The sequence below is a fragment of the Ochlerotatus camptorhynchus genome, unplaced genomic scaffold (assembly GCF_037179485.1).
Source record: "Ochlerotatus camptorhynchus isolate MF236.1 unplaced genomic scaffold, CSIRO-AGI_Acam_v1.1 ptg000432l, whole genome shotgun sequence".
Taxonomy (NCBI): domain Eukaryota; kingdom Metazoa; phylum Arthropoda; class Insecta; order Diptera; family Culicidae; genus Ochlerotatus; species Ochlerotatus camptorhynchus.
The window spans coordinates 8,377,672-8,400,710 of NW_027040918.1; the positions used below are offsets into that span (position 1 = coordinate 8,377,672).

General features: G+C 45.6%; 1 protein-coding gene across 34 annotated transcripts; it reads left to right on the forward strand.

Annotated features, from left to right (window-relative positions):
* The first annotated feature begins 1,206 nt into the window (after positions 1-1,206).
* Positions 1,207-22,702, forward strand: Mhc (myosin heavy chain). Of its 34 annotated transcripts, XR_010518479.1 has the most exons (17): positions 1,207-1,225; positions 3,540-3,836; positions 4,443-4,586; positions 5,296-5,676; positions 5,761-5,923; positions 7,665-7,768; positions 8,170-8,577; positions 8,852-9,022; positions 11,289-11,881; positions 12,048-12,165; positions 14,656-14,919; positions 16,002-17,098; positions 17,294-17,372; positions 18,365-19,540; positions 19,609-20,517; positions 20,680-20,788; positions 21,343-22,702. XR_010518479.1 is itself a non-coding variant. In XM_065234193.1 (16 exons), exons 2-16 carry the CDS (start codon positions 3,630-3,632, stop codon positions 21,415-21,417), a joined length of 5,889 nt encoding a protein of 1,962 aa, XP_065090265.1. In that variant the 5' UTR covers positions 1,207-1,225; positions 3,540-3,629; the 3' UTR covers positions 21,418-22,702. The 34 variants fall into 34 exon arrangements, 33 of the variants coding, with proteins under 33 accessions (XP_065090265.1, XP_065090267.1, XP_065090261.1 ...); XM_065234193.1 differs by lacking the exons at positions 4,443-4,586; positions 7,665-7,768; positions 12,048-12,165; positions 17,294-17,372; positions 20,680-20,788 and adding exons at positions 4,140-4,283; positions 6,306-6,409; positions 12,669-12,786; positions 17,679-17,757; XM_065234195.1 differs by lacking the exons at positions 4,443-4,586; positions 7,665-7,768; positions 12,048-12,165; positions 17,294-17,372; positions 20,680-20,788 and adding exons at positions 4,140-4,283; positions 6,306-6,409; positions 13,773-13,890; positions 17,679-17,757.
* The last annotated feature ends 337 nt before the right edge of the window (positions 22,703-23,039 follow it).

Here is a 23,039-nt window from a genome sequence, read left to right on the forward strand (position 1 = left end):
TATCCATATAGGACAGTTTTGACAGGAAAATTTCTCCGAGTATGTATAAAATCCAAGTCTTGGAATATTGAAAATTTTAATAAGTTCCAGAATCTTGAAGATTTTTAAGGAACTCTCTTTTTATAATCATAATTTAGATTTCTAGAAGAGTGTAAAGTTAGTGTATGACACATATAGGGTCACAATAAGCGACTTTATGACTGCTCACTCATCTCGAACTTGCTTAGAAAGCTTAAATATTTATCAAGAATATTTAACCAACAAAACAAAATTTGATACTGGGTTAGGAGGGGGCCAGTCTTTTCTACAATTCAAATACAAAAATCAATAGATAAATCAACAGTGAGCATGCATAAGAGCCTAACTGCGATGATCGATTCTCTTCTTTGATTTCACCTTAAATTCTGAAATATGTCAAATATATTGCTGTAACAGGTTGTATTGTCTATCAAAAGCAACAGCAAACGCACCGAGAAATGTTAATCCAAGCGAGTTATTAACAAAAGAGAAAATTGACGAAGAGAATCATTCATTGCAATTGTGCCCAATCAATAACTAGTTTTCTTAATGTTCGAATGAAATTTGATTTTGAACATTGTTGGTATTGCTGCTGAGCAGTTTAATAAGTTATAATTTGTGCAAGAGAAATTGAAGTGATGATCAACTAACAAAATCTATCGTGTCCCGATTACAATAATCAAGCAACCGGCAACCCCAACAGCTTGAGTTCGACGCTCGAGGATCGAGGATTTTTTCACGTTGAAATTATTCTAGATTTCCGATTCTCCGAATCATGGTAGACATTCTCAATTATAAACATGGAAATCTATTGATCCTCGCCCGCGTCTCAAAATTCCATATTTTCAAATGTTCTGATTATGCTCTGTACAGGTGCTCGGGTGGTGGGTCTGCGTCACCACACCAACCAACCGACCGACCGAGGTGTGGATGGTGAAAATGTGTGGAAAACTTAGCGACTCGCGCCGGGTCGCCCTCGCACATGCCCGGTGGTGGATGGGAAGGAAAAGTCTGGCGTTATGTACTAGGGGGTCATCGTGCGGTGGTGTGTTTTGCATGCATGTGTGTGTGTGTCTAGTACATAGGCCGCGTGAGATGGTGTGGACCATGATCGGGAGGCAAATCCCAGGCACTCAACAGGCGATCAAATTGCCCCGTATAAAAAGCAAGTTCCACACATTTCTCGTTTAGAACGGCTTTCGAACGCGTAAGTGATAACATCAAATCCTAAAGAATCATCCCTACTAGCAAGAGTCATTTCGGTCAGAGAGAGGTACCACGCCACATTTGGGCACGGTCAACTGGGGGTTTGCGGTGGAAAATTTTAGTGTGTGCTGGAGCAACGATCGCTACTGCATTGATTCGAGGATTACATCATCATCTGAAAGTGAAGTGTGAAGATTTTCAACGAACACCTGGATGAGCTGCACAGCTGGTGGATTTTTATATCGGATTATTGTTGGATTACCTGAGTGATAAGCCTGATCTAGTGATCGGTGATCGGCCTTTGGAAGAAGCGAAAATAATTGAAGCGAAATCAAAAAGTGCCTAACAGTGCCTGAAAGTGAATTTCTGAGATCTGAGAGATGTGGTAGCATGGACTTTGTTCTAATTGGTCACTGAAAGTGACAAGTGATTGATGAAAAGCGATCGTGTGTTAAAGACTGGTAGTGCAAGGCGCTTTTTGATCTTCGATCAATTGTTTCCGTTATTCATCCATGTGCCGAGTAAAATGGGACATTACATAAGGTCGGCAAATGGTTGTGAATGAATTTGGCGCCATTCAGCTGTCAGGAAGTCATGACTACTATCCGACTTCCAAAACTGGAGTGTGTCATTGGAATTTAAGCTGAAGCGATCGCCACCTGGACGTAGTGACGAAGCAAGATTCGACATCCGAAGTGCGTATGCGCATCCACGTGTGCTGGTGCGCACGTATGCACGCGCAGATTAGTCCCTACCATACACACCTCGATCGATGTCCGTATCAGGGCACCGGGGTTGGCACCGACCGACCGATGATGATCGGCCCAAGCTGGGTTACGTAAATAGATCAATCGTATCCGTACGATCGCCCCTTGTGGGTAGACCTCTTTCAGAAATAGAACTCCCGAAACGCATCTTCGTCGATTGTCGACATCGCCCGCCGTAGGCTTAGGACCCCGGCTCGAACATGTGTCCTTTCCCAGACCCGGTGTGGTGTGACTCACGCTTCGGTTCGTGCTCTAGCACTTCGTGCACGTTCGGGTGTCAATGTATGAGTGTGTTCGATTCGGTTCCACCATGGTTGGTTGTGGCCACTTGATCTGACCGTTCCGTCACCAAGCCTATTCAATTCGATCGCAATTGTCGTTGGTTGCAGATCGTGACTAGTTCTAGTCGCTTTTTCTCTCTCTCTCAACACTGATTATCAGTGTTTCACTGCTCAAGTTTCATCCTGGAGCAGAAGTTTTGTTCAGTGTCATAAGCAATAGTGACAGTTGGTTAGTCATTATTCTAAGAAAGTGATAGCATTTATTGGACTCCGAACGCAATCGAACTTAACGATCGGTTTAGTGAACCGAAAATATCTGAACCAGGTGTGAAGGCAATCCAGAAGTGGTGTGATCCTGTGGTAGTTGATGATTAGAATAAAAAGTTATTCAGCGAAAAATTCGACAGCGAACATCAGAAGGAATCAATGGCATCCATTGAAAATAAGTCCAGAAAATTCAGCGAATAAAAAAAAAGCCAGTGGCAAATCAGAGCGTTCGACCTATCCCGCCAGCTTAGCACAAAAGGAAGGCAGCACCTAGCAGTGGATCTTCAGTTCGGTGTGGAAGAAAGTTTAAAAATATCACAGCGTGCGCAAAAATTTCCTCGCGCGCGCTATGAGTTTGAAAATTTTTCCGTCGAACCCTTGGCTTAAATTTTGACTTGTGCAATAATGTGGGTTTCAAAAATAGAATCAAGTTGCTCCGGTGCGTGTGCTGAGCGAAGATTAGTGTGAGGGGTTGCATAACCAAGTAGATGGTACTGCTCCCACTCACAACCCACCCACCCATCGTCGGTCGGAATTTGCTGCGTGGGATTGCTCCAGTTTGTTAACTGCGTTACTGTGGCACAGTGAAAATTTTTGAACATTCCTCGCCTTATGAAACGGAGCAGGCGAGGAAACTTTTGTTTTTCTTGCATACAAGAAGGGTGCTTTCTTTCAATATTGCAAGCACTAGGGTAGTGGAGATTATGATTCACCCATATCCAGTGTAACTTTAGGTTTTTTTTAAATGAAGTCTGGGAAGTTATAATAATTGGTGTGGAATACATCAATAAATCAGTGATTTTATTTGGAATAATGGTTGACGATGGAAAATTGTCAACTGTTGATCCGAATAAAGTTGCTGATTTTGTTTTACGTTAGGATGGTTTTGATAATGCCTCAGGACTCTCTGCTGAAATGACTCCTACCAAATCGATCCAAATCAATGGAAGAGCTTTAACCAATGATTAACCGTCAGTTTTCTCTCCTTTTCTCCTTGCAGGAAGGCAACTAAGGGCTGAAAAATTCAACTGTACTAAATTAACGTGTCTCTCACTAGCCCCCGTCTCACTTTTAACTAAAAAAGCTCAAGATGCCGAAGCCAATTGTTCAAGTCGGTGATGACCCCGATCCAAGCGAGTGGCTGTTCGTTTCGCTTGAACAGAAGCGTATCGATCAAAGCAAGCCGTACGATGCCAAGAAGGCTTGCTGGGTTCCAGATGAGAAGGAAGGCTACGTTCTGGGTGAAATCAAGGCCACCAAGGGTGAGCTGGTCACCGTTGGCCTGCCCGGTGGTGAGGTAATGCACATCGTTTCCAACCTCAGTGCTCAGTTGTTAGAACCTACAGTATCGGAAAATCGAGCACGCGCGCAGTTTTGTTTTTAGATGGACCCGGAGGATTCCAACACTTTGATACATCCAATAACAACGCTTCACTTGATCTCGCTTCAAAGTGGATGGAAATTTTACTCTCCGCAAAGAGTATGACTTTCATCCTGGGAGGCCAGATCAACCGAAGAAACCACTTTCGAGAAACACTCCACCAAACGTTCACACACCTAACACATTCTACATTGTTTCGCACTGATTTTCCACGAGCAGGAAAGGACCATGAAGAAGGACTTGGTCTCCCAAGTGAATCCTCCGAAGTTCGAAAAAGTCGAAGATATGGCCGATCTGACCTATCTAAACGAAGCTGCTGTACTGCACAACTTGCGCCAACGATACTTCTGCAAACTGATCTACGTAAGTGACCGGAAACATGATCTAACAGAAGCTCTCTTTTTCTCTTCCTCCGTAACGCCCACCGTCAAAATCAAATTTAATTCAATCTTGTCGATTTGCCACCTTTGGCTTCGACGCGGGGTACTTGATTTTCACTTTGCAAACCAAAATGACCTATAGTCCAAGGATTTCAAGAAGGATCTGGTCGCCCAGGTCAACCCACCGAAATACGAGAAATGCGAGGATATGTCCAACTTGACATATCTTAACGATGCATCTGTCTTGCATGATTTGCGAGAACGTTACCGTGCCAAGCTTATCTACGTAAGTATCCGGCTTCAGTGGTAAGCACTAGCTCGCTAACACCGTCCCCTCTCTTCATAAAAATCAACTAATTATTCACCTAGAATCCAGACCAAACCAAATCAACCCACCAACTCACCTGCTAACGAAAACCATCTATACATTCAGAACCCAACTAGCAACCCCGAAAAATCCATCCCACCACCCTTGCACTATCCGCTTTTGCGAGCGTGAAACCTCCTCGAAAAAGGACAAACCATTCGCAAAATGCACCAACAACTCTACACCGTATTTGGATCAACAACAACAACAACAACAACAACAACAAGTACACCCAGCTCCATGGACAGCTGCGGCCTCATCGTGCACCTGCACCAAATCACAATCGTCCCAACATATGTGCACTTCTTTCAATGCACAACCGAGAACTCTGCTGCATGGGCAGCGCACTGTTCTCGATCTCTTCTATTTTCCTCATTGACCCACCAATTCATTTGTGCAAGTCCGTGTGGCACCGTAGAACAAAATCTACACCTCCACCGAGACGCACTCCATCGCACCCGGTCCCGGATGGACAAACACATGAACGAATGTGCCGTGTCCGGGACGGGCGTAATCGTTGTACCCCGTCGCATTACTTTCAATCTTAGAGGATTTTCTAGTAAATCGCCCGCCGCCCACCGTCGTTTCTTCTAACCGAATTTCCTTGTGTTATTTACTACCACCACAGACCTACTCCGGCTTGTTCTGCGTTGTCATCAATCCTTACAAGCGTTGGCCGCTGTATACCCTGCGTGTCGCCAAGATGTACCGTGGCAAGCGTCGTAATGAAGTGCCGCCCCATCTGTTTGCCGTTTCTGATGGTGCCTACGTCAACATGTTGACCAACCACGAGAACCAGTCTATGTTGATTACCGGTGAATCTGGTGCCGGAAAGACTGAAAACACCAAGAAGGTCATTGCGTACTTTGCCACCATCGGTGCCTCGAGCAAGAAGGAGGAAAGCACCGAGAAGAAGGCCTCCCTGGAAGATCAGGTCGTCCAGACCAATCCCGTCCTGGAAGCCTACGGTAACGCCAAGACCGTCCGTAACGATAACTCTTCTCGTTTCGTAAGTTGCCCGTCACAACTCCACAACCAACGGCAGATGAACACTAACCGGAACTTTTCGTTTCCTCTCTTCTCTCATACCTAGGGTAAATTCATCCGTATTCACTTCACCGGATCCGGTAAGCTGGCTGGTGCTGATATTGAGACCTACCTGTTGGAGAAGGCTCGTGTCATCTCCCAGCAGACTCTGGAGCGTTCTTACCACATCTTCTACCAGATGATGTCCGGTTCCGTCAAGGGACTGAAAGGTAATATAATCGGACCAACAGTGCCAACCTTCTTCCGACTAAATCTGACGACTTTGACGAACCGACAGAACTTCGGAAACTGAACCTCTCTCAGTGGACAATGGATAGACTTGACACTTTTTTAGTGAATTCTAACAGCAATTTAGAAATTGCACTGTATTAGACTCATGCCACCCCCTCAATTTCTCTTATGTTTTTTGAGAGCACCATATGTGTGCACCAAGCACAATTTTTCCTTTCGTTCAGAAACGGGAAAGGAAAGTTTTTTCAGGAACATTTTGCAGAAGACTACAGCATCGAATCTATCACCACCACCACAACCACTACCAAGAAGTATTGACCATTAATCGATAATTTTTCTTTTGTAATGAACCTCAAATAGAAAAATGTTTGCTCAGTAACAACATTCATGATTACCATGTAGTAGCCCAGGGAAAGACTACAATTCCCAACGTAGATGACGGCGAAGAAATGTCACTGACTGATGTAAGATTGCTAGAAACCGTGAACCGTTCGGTAGCTTAATTTGACCCAGGGTGTTAGCTTATTGTTATGGCTGTAGATCAGTAGCATTGCCTAGCTTCTTTACAGGGCAGCAGGGAGCCGTTATTAGATAGCGTTGAAACCCCCCCAGATGGATCCCTCTGAACGGATCGCATCGCTTAGCTTATTATTGTTATGCAATATAGCGCGACGCATAGCATGGACACAGCTCCACGAGGACATCTACGCACCAATCCAAGACTTCATACGCTTACGATTGCATTCTATTATTCGATCACATGAACACTAACGAACCCCTTCAAAATTCGAACCGCCTATTTCATGCTACCGCATTGCACATCTGCAGACCTGTGCATTCTTTCCGATGAAATCTTAGACTATCACGTCGTATCGCAAGGAAAAACCGAAATTCCCGGCGTTGACGACGGATATGAGATGCTGTGCACCGATGTAAGAATCGGCAGTTACTCAACTCTGATCTCAATGTTGCTTCCATTTTTGTCCATTGTTCAAAATTTTCCCAAACTCCATACTAAATAACCCACAAAACAACACTCTGAGTTCTCAATCATCATTCTCTAAAATGCATACATTTTGATGCTCGATCCTCATTCGGACAGAGCTTACGATGCTCAGCTCACGAATAAGCGATTACCCTACGATCACCCAAGGCAAGACACGCATCCCGGGCGTTAATGACGCGGAAGAGTTAGAATCATTGGACGTAAGTCTAGCAAACCCTTGGTTCCCAACCTCTAGCGCACATGCACACAGATCTAATTTCCTTGTACAGAAAGAGCAAGTCGTTGTTTACCTCACAGATCAACACCCCTGTTGTATAGAAATTCCCAGCTGCACGTGCCGCTGTAAAAAATACGGGCTGAAGCGTGTCCCGATTGGGCTGTCAAAATGTATGAATTTTGGTGACGTTACCCTCCCGAACTGACTTCCGATCCTCCGTGTCGTTGTCTCCACGTCCGCAATTTGTCAGTGTTTGTGTTTTGTGTGTACGTGTGTGTGTGTGTGGGTGTTTATTTAAACCGCTGTATTAAAACTTACCAAAGAGCCGAAGCGCACCAGCAGCACCACTTATCATGAAATTACGGGATCACGAAATTATGTCAACACACCGAGAGAATCCAATAAACCAGACGGACCATTTTCCAAAAAACTTCCAGAATTCAATAATTAAGATTCGTTCTTTTAACTACCACGTACAAAAAAAAAACGTCTACAGATATGTGCTTCCTGTCCAACGATATCTACGATTACTACAATGTTGCCCAGGGTAAAATCACTATTCCCAATGTCGATGATGGTGAGGAATGTATGCTGACCGATGTAAGTTGCCCACCTTGGTATGATTTCCACCAAATCCACCAAGCATCAATATCTACGCACCAGCCAATTTGAAATACATCCTCGACACCCCCCCTGCGCAACGAAGCTGTCTGAAACAGTAGTGCGTGAATCTCATCGAATTGGACAAACCAAAAAATCTCTGTTGGAAACAGAATATTCAGGAGTCGAATCGTCGAAAATTTATCTGTAGAATAGCTGATCAAATAACGCTTAGACGCCTTTTGAACCAATACTAACAACCACGATCCCGGATTGGATGATTTTCCGAATGGAAATCGATCAATCCGGGCACGTTGGTGTTTTGAACTTTTTGTGTGTTCACCTGAAGACACCAACGCGGGTATTTTCTAATACACTTTCTCTATTCCCCGAAACCATAGGAAGCCTTTGACGTGTTGGGCTTCACCCAGGACGAGAAGGACAACATCTACAGAATCACCGCCGCAGTCATGCACATGGGAGGTATGAAGTTCAAGCAAAAGGGTCGCGAAGAACAGGCTGAAGCCGACGGTATGGAGGAAGGTGATCGCGTCGCCAAGTTGTTGGGTTGCGTTACTGAAGATCTGTACAAGAACTTGCTGAAGCCACGTATCAAGGTCGGTACCGAGTTCGTCACCAAGGGTCAGAACAAGGACCAGGTCACCAACGCCGTCGGTGCCCTCTGCAAGGGTATCTTCGATCGTCTCTTCAAGTGGCTGGTCAAGAAGTGTAACGAAACTCTGGATACTAAGATGAAGCGTGTGCAGTTCATCGGTGTGCTGGATATTGCTGGTTTCGAAATTTTCGACGTAAGTATACACCACACATTGCCAACACTTGGAGTGGTCCAATGGGAACCTGGAGCCCGGAAAGCTGGATCTATCATCGTGACTTATAGCACCGAATAGATCCGGTACTTCAGCGGCACTAAGTTCTGATTTGACTTGATCCCACCAACACTGAGGGGTATTACCGTGGAAGGGGAAAGGGGTTTTCAAGAATGATCAACCAACACGACCAAATCTTTTTTTGGGACATATTTGAGCTAGATACTCACTGATTTGCACCTCCTGTATACCCTAGTTCAACGGCTTTGAGCAGCTGTGTATTAACTTCACCAACGAGAAGCTGCAGCAGTTCTTCAACCACCACATGTTCGTCCTGGAACAGGAAGAATACAAGCGCGAGGGTATTAACTGGGCCTTCATCGATTTCGGTATGGATCTGCTGGCCTGTATTGAACTGATCGAAAAGGTTCATATTATTTCAAATTCCTATTGCCCGTGATACGAGTTGTTTTCTGTGATTGAATGTTTCTGCAATCCAAGACGGACGTTTTGCTCCGAATTGGTTTACCTTTGGTGAACGAATATCCTCTGTAGCATGTAGAGATGCCCGAATCACTATGCCCGCATGTGCCACGATGTTGGTCTTTCTAGCTTTTTCAGCCATGATTTATGGGTGCCATCACCAAATAGGAATAAGCAAAAGGTATAACTGTGCTTCCACTGTACAAAAAATTCATGACAATCGCAGTAGAATAGTACAGAATCATTCATCATACAGTTCTCATTGACACTGACAATACTGTATATACTACATACAAATGTGGGTGGATCTATGGATTGTGAACGACCGAACTGGACATGACTAAAGATACCAAACTAACTACCGTTCCCGTATCACACTGTAGTACAACGGCTTTGAGCAGCTGTGTATTAACTTCACCAACGAGAAGCTGCAGCAGTTCTTCAACCACCACATGTTCGTCCTGGAACAGGAAGAATACAAGCGAGAAGGTATTAACTGGGCTTTCATCGATTTCGGTATGGACTTGCTGGCCTGTATCGATCTGATTGAAAAGGTACAACGCTAACGAATCGCTCAACTGACGTACTACTACAACGACTGCTTCACCGCAAACTTTCTAACGAAGACCTAATCGTAGGACGAAATCCGAGACGGAATCCATTATTGTCACTACTATCAGTCAGTTGCGTTGATCATTGGTCTCGTCGCCGTGTTAGCTTTCTGTCTGGTAGAATTTCAAACGATCAGAGCGTAAGATTCACCACAGAGTTAACGCGATACGGTGAGACTGCATCATTTCCCTTGGGTTCGATATCAATTCCTGGTGGAGGCCTAAACAGAACAATATGAAAATTGATGTTTTGGGACACGCTGCGCCTCCGCCAGTTCATCTATTTACCCATCACTAACCACATATTACTTCCCATACGAATCATACAGTTCAACGGCTTCGAACAGCTCTGTATTAACTTCACCAACGAGAAACTGCAACAGTTCTTCAACCACCACATGTTCGTCCTGGAGCAGGAGGAATACCAGCGCGAGGGTATCGAGTGGACCTTCATCGACTTCGGCATGGATCTGCAACAGTGTATTGAACTGATTGAGAAGGTAGAGCGCCCATTTGTTCGGGATTGACCTCTGCCGGCCCACAGCCCCACCGCTCGTTGCGTTTTGTGTTACCCTCTCTACATAAATATCTCTCGTAGCAGATAATTTTATACACAATGCTGTTGAATGCTGTGAACCCTTCGCAACCGATTACAACACAATAACCAGCCAGAGTTTTTCCCACGTCCTTTCCTAATTTTCGAACCAAATATAACCACGAGACGTTATATTACACGCTCCTAAGATGATTCTCATTTCAGATTTCTCTCTTTCGATCTCTCTCACTGAAAGAGTACTAATCACTCATTTTCTCATAGCTCATCTAACAATCTTCACGTGTTTCTATTTCTCCTCCTTTCACACCGTGTTCTACCCCCGGGCCATGGTACAGTACAATGGTTTCAATCAGCTCTGTATAAATTACACCAACGAGCGGCTGCAGCAATTTTTCAATCACTTCATGTTCATTCTCGAGCAGGAGGAATACGAACGCGAAGGCATACAGTGGACGTTCATTGATTTCGGTCTGGACCTCCAACCGACGATCGATCTAATCGAGAAGGTAGTAGAGTAGTAGAAGCCTGTAGCAGTCCTTACCGCTGCCAATAGATTTTTGAGCGTACTACCGTTCGTTCTCAAATACTTTTTTTTGTCCATATAGATTAGAGAGAGAGAGCTGTCACAGAGCTTTCCGCTGCTGGCAGAAACCATTTTTGAACTGTACCACAAAGGGACACCGAGTTTGTTTTTTGTTGTGTTTCTTGCTCATTGTTCGCTCGCAATTTTCTCACGATAAAACCGCTGTAAAGAAAAAAAACGCGCTTTACAAAGCTTATGAGTAATAAGGTAAGCAGAAGGCATAGGGACATGAAAACCTGTAGTCTAGATTAACCGAGCAGGAGAGACCGTATCTTCGTGGCACTAACCGAGATTTTTTGTAGCTTTAGCATGCTTTACTATGCGTTCCGTGGACGTTCCGTTTCGTGGACGATCCGTTTCGTAGACGATCCGTTTCATGGACGTCCGGCTTGTGCCCACCGAGCCCGTGCTAATCGATGTTTTTTTTTCTCTTCTATTCAAACTTTGCGTCGCAATCTAGCCCATGGGTATCCTGTCGATTCTTGAAGAAGAATCTATGTTCCCGAAGGCTACCGATCAGACCTTTGCTGAGAAGCTTATGAACAATCACTTGGGCAAGTCTGCTCCATTCCAGAAGCCCAAGCCACCAAAGCCAGGTTGCCAGGCCGGTCACTTCGCCATCGGTCACTACGCTGGTGTTGTCTCGTACAACATCACCGGATGGCTTGAGAAGAACAAGGATCCCCTTAACGATACCGTCGTCGATCAGTTCAAGAAGGGAAAGAACCTGCTGGTCGTTGAAATCTTCGCTGATCACCCCGGACAGTCCGGTGGCGGTGATGCTGGCGGCAAGGGTGGACGTGGTAAGAAGGGTGCTGGTTTCGCCACTGTCTCCTCGTCCTACAAGGAACAGCTGAACAACCTGATGACCACTCTGAAGTCGACTCAGCCTCACTTCGTCCGTTGTATCATTCCCAACGAATTGAAGCAGACCGGTCTTATCGATGCTCACTTGGTCATGCACCAGCTGACCTGTAACGGTGTACTTGAAGGTATCCGTATTTGCCGTAAAGGTTTCCCGAACAGAATGATGTACCCTGACTTCAAGCTGCGGTAAGTATCAAACGATAGAACTACATTTCAGATACACTCATTATTTTTCAGCAAATACAGTACACGTAGTAGTCTCAGGAACCGAAACTTGACACACAGTTGACGTATAGTTTTGACCAACCTGTCTAGCTAGTTGACTAATAGCGGACCTCTTCTTGACTTTTAGTTACCTCATCTTGGCTCCAGCAGCCATGCAGGCCGAGGCTGATCCTAAGATATCCGCTCAGCACTGCTTCGATGCTATCGGTCTGGACCCCGACTCTTACCGTATCGGTCACACCAAGGCGAGAATCTACCCTTTCTTTATATATCTGTTACCACCTCGTCGTCTTTGTCCAATCATACAACCCTACCCTGATGGTCAATGACGAATCACATCTGAACTTGTATACTGTTGACCACTTCCGTCGTGTCTTGTCTTCACCAATACCCCCAATTGTGGTTGTCCCATAAACTGTTTTGTTAAATTCAACTTCAACAACAACAACAACAACAACCCCCCCGCCCCCATACGCACCCACTCTCTGTGAACTCGCAAGGAATGTATCGCCACACGTTCAAAGTTGAAATCAACCAAACCGACCGTTTCCATTTCTTCTTTTAGCGATTACCTCAACTTGAAAGTTGAACAACATTTCCCAACGCACAATAATTCATCAAGATTTTTTTGTTTTCTTCCATCGTTACACCGTGAACCCGATTTATATGTATATGTTTTGTGACGTCCTACCTGAACAACACACAAATACACGATATGTTTCACAATGTGTGCTGTACCAAACACCAGTTACAAAATCCTAAACCCCAAGGCGGCTGACCAGGAGAAAGACGAGAAGAAGTGCGCCGATCTAATCTTGCAGGCCGTTGGTCTTGACACAGAATCGTTCCGCCTCGGAAACACCAAGGCATGAATCCCTAAACCAATTACCGTTTGTTATACGTTTATCCTGCCAACACTTTTGTGTTTGTTCTGTGATGTTCTGTCTTGTGTCCACATTACCATGTTCCCCCCCTGTGATAGTTGTGAACTTTGTGCTTAAAGAGCGAACCAAAGCTAAACGTCAATGATCTGGACATGCTTGGTTCCCTATACACACACACACATACTAGAATAATAATGTAATACATACTCACATACACATCCACTCCTACAGCGGACGAATTCTAGCTGAAACAAAGAATTCGTCCGAACCCCTACCTGTGAACCTCCGGAATGCTAATCGTTTACCAATTGGTTATTTTCTTTTCCTATTTAAACTGCCTACCCTCATTCATAATGATAACTCTTACTTGCCCTCGACCCCTCGAATCGCTTGAAAATCATCAAATAGTTACAAAATCCTTGACCCGAAAGGAGTTGAACTCATAGAGGATGGAAAGGAGGCAGCCGATATCCTCATCAACGCCGTCCACTTGGATCCTGCGTCGTATCGATTGGGACTCACAAAGGCATGATCAAAATTATCAGTAGTATTAGTAGTGGTAGCAGTAGTGATAGTAGTTTTTTTTTATGGTGCAGCTTTAGCAATCAGATGTACAAAAAGCAGCAGCCGCATTCGTGATGAGAAGCCGTGATAGCTGAATTGCAGATCTCTCGTTGCCAGCGGATCCTAGGGGTATTCGAACATGACCGTCTCTCCCTACTAGAGGATCACTTCGTTGCTTAGGGACCCCATTCAACTAGATCAATTAGGAACAATCACACAACCAGTTGTCCGCAAGAGGTTACTCGACAAACCTCCCTCGAACAGACTGTATAACTCACATATGTACATAACTATCTCCGTAGATGGATAGGGAACTACTAGGAATACCAGACTAACACCTCCATTGTACCATAATGCACACATACAATCATACTTCCTCTGTATACTCTTACCTTCCAACGCAGATACAAAATTCTGTGCCCACAACTGATTAAAGATCCCTGTTCGCCAGAAAAGGCGTGTCAGATTATTCTGACGCAATTCCAACTGCCGGACGAACAATTCCGTATGGGCAAGACCAAGGTATAACTGGACGGTCTCTAAACGGTGTTGCGTGTAATTGTTGTGCTATCTCCCTCTCTATCTCTATCTCTCCAGACTTGCCACGGCCCCTGAGACCGGCCGTATTTTGCCATCAAAATGTGGGAATAAATTACCTAAAGAAATGATGTGAGCACGTTAGTAGTGTACAGATTTTGCAAACCTCATTTTGAGCCAAATTTAAGAAACCCCTCGCTGAAGGTACAAACCACACTCAGCTGCCATGACAGGTCTGCTTTCCTTTCTCTTAAAATTCAACGATCTACCATTTTTGCGTGATTCCTAACAGGTTCGCCCTCTTGGCGAAATTTACTTTCCTCCCCTAACCAAAATAAATACGAAAATTTATGACTCTAAACACTGCTCGGAATTTCTGCACCCGCCCTAAATTTTTCACTAAAAATAACACTTTCGCTGAGTGTGCAAAAACGCACATTCCTCGTCCATAAGTTTCCCGTTACATGTGTCATTCCTGTACAGTACAAAAAACAGAACATCCTCTTTCATCTCTCCTAAACATGAATGTTTATCGCTTCCTTTCGCTCTCATACTATCCACTGTATGTACCATCCTTAATGTTTTTGTGAATGTCCGTATCGCTCTTTCTCTCTCATGACTGGTCCGAACCTCTTGTGACGTCCGCTCGTCGCACGGGACACGGATCTGGAAACGTACGTGATCTAACCGATAATTTTTTCCTCTCCCCCGTCGCACGTCTTGTTCTCTGCTATTCCATCGTATAAACAGGTCTTCTTCCGTGCCGGTGTTCTGGGTCAGATGGAGGAGTTCCGTGATGAGCGTCTGTCCAAGATCATGTCCTGGATGCAGTCCTGGTGCCGTGGCTACATCTCCCGTAAGGAGTTCAAGAAACTGATGGAGCAGCGCGTCTCCCTGGAGATTGTCCAGCGCAATCTGCGCAAGTACATGAAGCTCCGCACCTGGGCCTGGTGGAAACTGTGGCAGAAGGTCAAGCCTCTGCTGAACGTTTCCCGTGTTGAGGACCAGATCGCTGTAAGTATAACTCCTTCGAAATCGGCAACGACGACGACAACGGCGAAGATTTCATCATACGATTTCTGCCCACGCGATGATCGACCAAATTTGATTTTCCATGAAACTTCGCGGCACAATTTTCACCTGCTACAAATAATTAACTGCGATAGAATGTAGGCGCTGATTCAGGAGCTAAAAATACTCCCGCCTCACCTTTGCCACTTATTACGAAAGCACTTGGCATGGCAGCGCACGCTGTGATGAGGAAGGAAATTAGCGAACATAAAAATCTCTCGCACTTCTGGCCTGCTTCGGAAAGCGGCTCATTTTGAGCGTTGATGAAAAATTATTTATTTTCTCCGCTTCGCATCACTTTGGAGTGGGTGGAGAATTTTCCAGGTTATTTTTGCACAGTTTTTGATTTGGAAATATCTCATCCTGATAATTATAACACATGCAACATGCGCCGGAAAATCGTTTCAACCTGTCGGATCTCGAGGTGTGTCGTGTTTTTTTTAATAGCCTTCGTTTGTGTGGAATTTATAAAAAAATACTTCCTCTGCGTAGGCCCACCGTGACCGTGTACCGAAGATGGGACACGAACGTTGTATGTTCGGCTCTCGCTGGAGCCGAAGCTGTTGACACCGACCGACCACATTGGGTGTGAGCACCTTTCGCTGGAAAGTGCTGCATACACTCCAGTGATTCGCAGTACAGCGGACGGACCTCTACCTGAGCTTTACGTGGTCCAACGACTTAGAGAATTTTCCAACCAGTATTCAGAACCATTTTTGTGTGGTGCAATTAAATAGTGTTATATTAGTCTCCTACGATTCCAGTGAAGAGACACTCTAGTGATCCAGTAGCATTTCTAGCATACACTTACCTTATTCAATCGAAGCGACATGGAAAATCAAATCGAATCCGATGTGGAAGTTACATTCAACTTCAATTTTGCCAATGAAGGAGACACTCCATCGCCGAACGAAAATGGGGGATCATCTGTGCAGGCAGCCGTGGTGCCATCAGCTAGCGTCGTTAATGAAGAAAATTGTGTAACCGGTGCTAAAGATCGATCCACTTCTAAATCTAAATTACAGGAACTGGAATCGAAGGCCCAGAAGGCTCAGGAAGCCTTTGAGAAGGAAGAGAAGATGCGCAAGGAATTGGAAGCCCTGAACAGCAAACTGTTGGCTGAAAAGACCGCTCTGTTGGACTCCCTGTCCGGCGAGAAGGGTGCCCTCCAGGACTTCCAGGAGAAGGCCGCCAAGCTGAACGCCCAGAAGGCCGACCTCGAGAACCAGCTGCGTGACACTCAGGAACGCCTGACTCAGGAGGAAGATGCCCGCAACCAGCTGATGCAAGCCAAGAAGAAGCTGGAACAGGAAATGGGTGGCCAGAAGAAGGATGCTGAAGATCTGGAACTGCAGATCCAGAAGATCGAACAGGACAAGGCCTCCAAGGATCACCAGATCCGCAACTTGAACGATGAGATCGCCCACCAGGACGAGCTGATCAACAAGTTGAACAAGGAGAAGAAGATGCAGGGTGAGGTTAACCAGAAGACCGCCGAAGAGCTGCAGGCCTCCGAAGATAAGGTGAACCACTTGAACAAGGTTAAGTCCAAGCTCGAGCAGACTCTCGATGAACTGGAGGATTCTCTGGAACGCGAGAAGAAGCTGCGCGGTGATGTTGAAAAGACCAAGCGCAAGGTTGAAGGTGACCTGAAGCTGACTCAGGAAGCCGTTGCCGATCTGGAGCGCAACAAGAAGGAGCTGGAGCAGACCATCATGCGCAAGGACAAGGAAATCTCTGCCCTGTCCGCCAAGCTGGAGGATGAACAGTCCCTGGTTGGAAAGCTGCAGAAGCAGATCAAGGAACTGCAAGGCCGCATTGAGGAACTGGAGGAGGAAGTCGAAGCCGAGCGTCAGGCTCGTGCCAAGGCTGAAAAGCAGCGCGCCGATTTGGCTCGTGAACTCGAGGAACTGGGTGAGCGTCTGGAAGAAGCCGGTGGTGCCACCTCGGCTCAAATTGAGCTCAACAAGAAGCGTGAGGCTGAACTCGCCAAGCTGCGTCGTGACTTGGAGGAATCCAACATCCAGCACGAAGGAACTCTGGCTAACCTGCGCAAGAAGCACAACGATGCCGTTGCCGAAATGGCCGAACAGGTCGACCAGCTGAACAAACTGAAGACCAAGTAAGTAGCAGCAACATTGAATCAAATGTGTTCTCGATCTTCTCTTCTGCAGGTACTTGACGATGGCACCGTTTGGTTGGAATGCATTGCGCTGTCCTTAACCGGAATTCTCTAAAAAAAAACTCTCTTTTCTTCTCTCTCCTCCCACTTGCACCTGTCTCCCTCAATCCGGAAATAACTTTTCCCCTAAATTAGGGCTGAACACGATCGCGGTGGCATGTACAATGAACTGAACAACACTCGCACCGCTTGCGATTCTCTCGCCCGCGAGAAGGTAATGTATCCCCTTTTCCTTTTGAAAAAAAAATCCACCGAATCTGCCCGAGCCGCAAGTTGATGAGACTGAGCATGGTCTTCCACCACACTCCCCAATTTTTAAACCACACAGAACAACATGCATCCAACCAATCAAATCTCAACGAGTCCAACCACCACCACCACCACGAATAGATGCAGCGACCAAATTGGATGATTCTTAATTTTAATCTTCAAAATTTATCTTCCACCCAAAACCACCACCAACCAGTTCCACAGATTCTAACCGTATCACTGTATGTTTGTCATCCAATTATTTCCCCAGAGCCGAAAGAGAGAGAGGTCAATACTATGCTGAAATGAACGACGCCCGTCTCAGCTTAGATCATATGGCCAATGAGAAGGTATAAGAAGAATTGCAACTTCTTCAAACCGATCAGAGTTTTTGATGTTTTCTTCTATCGAGCTGAACTAAAATTCTGTATAGGCGTTCTTCAGAAAACCAAATCGAAATAGTCTCAAACCATAACGCTGCTTTCTAAAACCGAACCGGCTGAAACAAAAATAATCTTGAAATTTAATGTTCGATTTACCTTCCGGTACAACCTCGCTCTCTAAAACAGCTGTAAAATATCTGCACATTTCCTGCCCCCTTTTGAACCTGCACTACCACACTCAGATAAAGTTGGCAAATGCATCTACCACACATCAAAAGCACCCTGTAACACCTACTCACTTTACTCACACCACACTCATCTTAGAAAAATATCGCATCACCAAGCACTCCAGCGATAGTAATCCTAAATACTGTAAATATAGAAAACTACCTCAATCAACATGCACAGCCTCAGCTTCTGTAAATGAAATGTGGCACAGATCCACCCAGAATGCGCACATTTGCCGGAATCTTGAAACTAACCATTTCTCCAATCTTTTCTTTGCTCCCGTCTCAAAACCTGACGTCACTCCCACCCCCGACACGAATGGCAATTAAATCCAAAAATAAAACAGGCTTCCCAGGAAAAGATCGCCAAGCAGCTGCAGCACACTCTGAACGAAGTGCAAGGCAAGCTGGATGAAACCAACCGCACTATGAACGACTTCGATTCCGCCAAGAAGAAGCTGTCCATTGAGAACTCCGACCTCCTCCGCCAGTTGGAGGATGCCGAATCTCAGGTTTCGCAGCTCAGCAAGATCAAGATCTCGCTCACTCAGCAGCTTGAAGATACCAAGCGTCTGGCCGATGAGGAATCTCGCGAACGCGCCACTCTGCTCGGCAAGTTCCGCAACCTGGAGCACGACCTCGACAGCCTGCGTGAACAGGTTGAGGAGGAAGCCGAAGGTAAGGCTGACATCCAGCGCCAGCTCAGCAAGGCCAACGCCGAAGCCCAGCTGTGGCGTAGCAAGTACGAGTCCGAGGGTGTTGCCCGCACTGAGGAACTCGAGGAAGCCAAGAGGAAGCTCCAGGCCCGCCTTGCCGAAGCCGAGGAAACCATCGAATCGCTCAACCAGAAGTGTATTGCTCTGGAGAAGACGAAGCAGCGCCTGTCCACCGAGGTCGAGGATCTGCAGCTCGAGGTTGACCGTGCCACCTCCATTGCTAACTCTGCCGAGAAGAAACAGAAAGCCTTCGACAAGATCATCGGAGAATGGAAGCTCAAGGTCGACGATCTGGCTGCCGAGCTGGACGCTTCCCAGAAGGAATGCCGCAACTACTCCACCGAACTGTTCCGTCTCAAGGGTGCCTACGAAGAAGGCCAGGAACAGCTTGAGGCTGTCCGCCGTGAAAACAAGAACCTTGCTGATGAAGTCAAGGATCTGCTGGACCAAATTGGTGAAGGTGGCCGCAACATCCACGAGATCGAGAAGTCTCGCAAGCGCCTGGAAGCCGAAAAGGACGAACTGCAGGCCGCTCTCGAGGAAGCTGAAGGTGCCCTGGAACAGGAAGAGAACAAGGTTCTGCGCGCTCAGCTGGAACTGTCTCAGGTCCGCCAGGAAATCGATCGCCGCATCCAGGAGAAGGAGGAGGAGTTCGAAAATACCCGCAAGAACCACCAGCGTGCCCTGGACTCCATGCAGGCCTCTCTTGAAGCCGAAGCCAAGGGTAAGGCTGAGGCCCTGCGCATGAAGAAGAAGTTGGAAGCTGACATCAACGAGCTTGAAATTGCGCTGGATCATGCCAACAAGGTAATGTGATATTTACCACCGCCCATAAAATACCAATACTGATGTATTTAATTTCTTTTCCCATACAGGCTAACGCTGAGGCCCAGAAGAACATTAAGCGTTACCAGCAACAACTGAAGGATGTCCAGAGCGCCCTGGAGGAAGAACAGCGTGCCCGTGACGATGCCCGCGAACAGCTTGGAATCTCTGAGCGTCGTGCCAACGCCCTGCAGAACGAACTGGAGGAATCGCGTACGCTGCTGGAACAGGCTGACCGTGGCCGTCGCCAGGCCGAACAGGAATTGAGCGATGCTCACGAACAACTGAATGAAGTTTCCGCCCAGAACGCCTCCATTGCCGCTGCCAAGAGGAAGCTGGAGTCTGAACTGCAGACCCTGCACTCCGACTTGGATGAGCTGCTGAACGAAGCCAAGAACTCCGAAGAGAAGGCCAAGAAGGCTATGGTTGATGCCGCCCGCCTGGCCGATGAACTCCGTGCCGAACAGGACCATGCCCAGACTCAGGAGAAGATGCGCAAGGCCCTTGAGCAACAGATCAAGGAGCTGCAGGTACGCTTTGATGAAGCCGAAGCCAACGCCCTGAAGGGAGGCAAGAAGGCCATCCAGAAACTGGAACAGCGCGTCCGCGAGCTGGAATCCGAACTGGACAGCGAACAGAGAAGACATGCCGATGCCCAGAAGAACCTCCGCAAGTCGGAACGCCGCATCAAGGAACTGACCTTCCAGTCCGAGGAAGACCGTAAGAACCACGAACGCATGCAGGACCTCGTCGACAAGCTGCAGCAGAAGATCAAGACTTACAAGAGGCAGATTGAGGAAGCCGAGGAAATCGCCGCTCTGAATCTTGCCAAGTTCCGCAAGGCTCAGCAGGAACTGGAGGAAGCCGAGGAACGCGCTGACATTGCCGAACAATCTGCCACCAAATTCCGCACCAAGGGAGGACGTGCCGGTTCGGTACAGCGTGGTGCCAGCCCAGCAGTAAGTATCTTTTTAAATTTCCCATCCGCTTAAAATGGCATACATCTTCACCTCAAAGCCGATAACTATGGATAGGTTCCAAATCGACATGCTATTTTCATACTTACGTGTCGTGACAACAACACGGGGCCTAATTATTCCTTTTCTTTTGTATTGATTCAGCCATCGGCCATCAGAGTGTAAGAGGCCCTGCTAGTAAACAAATATGATAGACTATTGTACGTTACCCAATCACACACAGTCAATTGAACCGAACGATCCGTTTGCATTTGTAAGTGTACCGAATGGTAGCCAACGAAAATGAAAGAGTGATTTGTTTTCCAAAGTATCAGATTAATCCAACCTTCAGTGTGTTTCATGTACCTTTCTCAGTCAACACCAGTTGATAACGGCAATTTTTCTGTTATTTACTGTCTCACCCCGAATATTTCCTACCATTCATCGTATTGGTAACAATAGTTCCAATGTGTCACTTTCCTTGACTTGTCTTCCTACCTGTTTAATGTGTTATCCGAGTAACACTCATCGGAATCATGCATAAAGCACCGAACGAATTTCACGATCACAAGCTAAGTAATTCAAAATCGCCTTCATAGACCCTCATTCGAATCACTACAGAAAGTGATGATTCCAAAACCACAACGTTTCGCTTTTCTGCTGAATCAACTACAACTATTAAATATTTATTTTTAATCGAATTTACACCGAACGCCATCATTCAGCATTGTTTGCCAATAATTGACAATCGTCCCAAGACGAAAAATTCTGCTATACACCAATACCTAACAAACAAAACTCTTTTCTTGTTCCCTTTCTCTTCCACAGCCCCAGAGACAGCAATCGCTTATGCCAGGACTTGCAGGTCTTAACTTCCCAACATTCGACGACCACGGCTTCTAAATTTTGAAACTCCCAAAAATTAATTTATAGATAAAAACACACCTTTTTATTTATTTAATTAATTTATTTACACTTTATTTAAAAATCCAATCCTCATGCGTACTCGCTGACGTTGCCATCACAAATACAACCTAAAAGATTTCAGAGCAAAGCCGGTGCGCGTGGCACGTTTCTCTTCATACACACATACAGAGGTGCGTCTTCAAGAAACAAAAGCAACGAACATCTTTGCCAACAATTGAGAGAGAGACACAACCAACAGCAATGATCAACGCTCACACATACACATTTTTCAGCCCTTAAGAATTAGTATTGTTTTTCGTCTACGTAATCTGTATGTGCGGTGAAAGAACGTGTCGGTCACTGATCGAGTTCGAGAGAGAGAAATATTGGAAGATCTTGCGAGCGAAGATGGCACGTTCTGCAAACAAGAGAGAAAAATCGCCGGTTGTAGCAAGAGATGAGAGCTAGATCCATCAAAACATAATGATAATGAAACTTTTTTCTACGTTATCATTTTTTAGTTTCCAATTTATTTTTTTATTTTAGTTTGTATTTACGCTCTGAATCTTTTTTTAATTTTATTAATAAAAAATGTATTTATTTTTATTAATTAAAATAACGAAATAAGATACTATTCGAAACTGAAACAAATGGAAAATGATTTAGTTTTTACTGTGAAATTGCGCTTCGCAGCCGAACAATCCGAATAATGCATTGGAAGCTGATTGCTAGTCCCGCCCTTGTAGCTCCTCCCCCCCGTCAAGAGATACCGTGTTGCAACGCGTGGCACGTTTAGCTTTAGCCCGAAAACGACCATCAGTAAGGCAAAACGAGAGAAATATAGAGACACGTTCAAAATTAACATCCAACTTCAGCCCAAAAAGAAAACTTCGTATTGACCTAAACGTTCGACCGTTCCTCCGCCAAATAACATCCACCTTGTCACCCGGCGAGCAATACAATGATCCTCCTCCCGAGGGCGAGGTTTTAGCTACAGGGTCTTCAGGGTGCCAGTTAGCAGGTTTTCAATGCAGTACACCCAGAAAAGCCAGACGCGAACCGCAAAGACCCCTTGAAAACGAATCCATTTTCACGACCTTATACACTGAGAGAGAACACTAGAAAAAGAAAATTACAACCAAAAAAAAAACATACTAATTCGAATTTGACTTGACACTAAAGCCGAAGGAAAGGAGATTTCTTGGAGAGAAGAAAGCTATTGTAAATGTATATGTGTGCAAGAAGAAAGCAAAAATCTTAAAAATAAACCAAATTTTATTTATGAATATGTTTACCTTCAATATTGTATCCGATTATGATTACCCAGTGCTTGAATTCTCACCACAATATTTAGATCTATGTTTTCCAATTTCATTATTTGGGAAGGCTCAAATGTTAAAAAATCTATGCGGAACCGAAAGTCTTTTAAACAATAATTCTCGCAAGCGGCGCCGGTGGTGTAGTGGTAAGCGTGATTACCTCTCACCCCAGCAGACCTGGGTTCAATCCCAGTCGGCGCCGCCGGGATGTTCTGAGGCATAACATCTCTGATCACGCCTTCCTTCGGATGGGAAGTAAAGCCGTTGGTCCTCGGTTCATGAGTTGATGAGGTAGGGTCC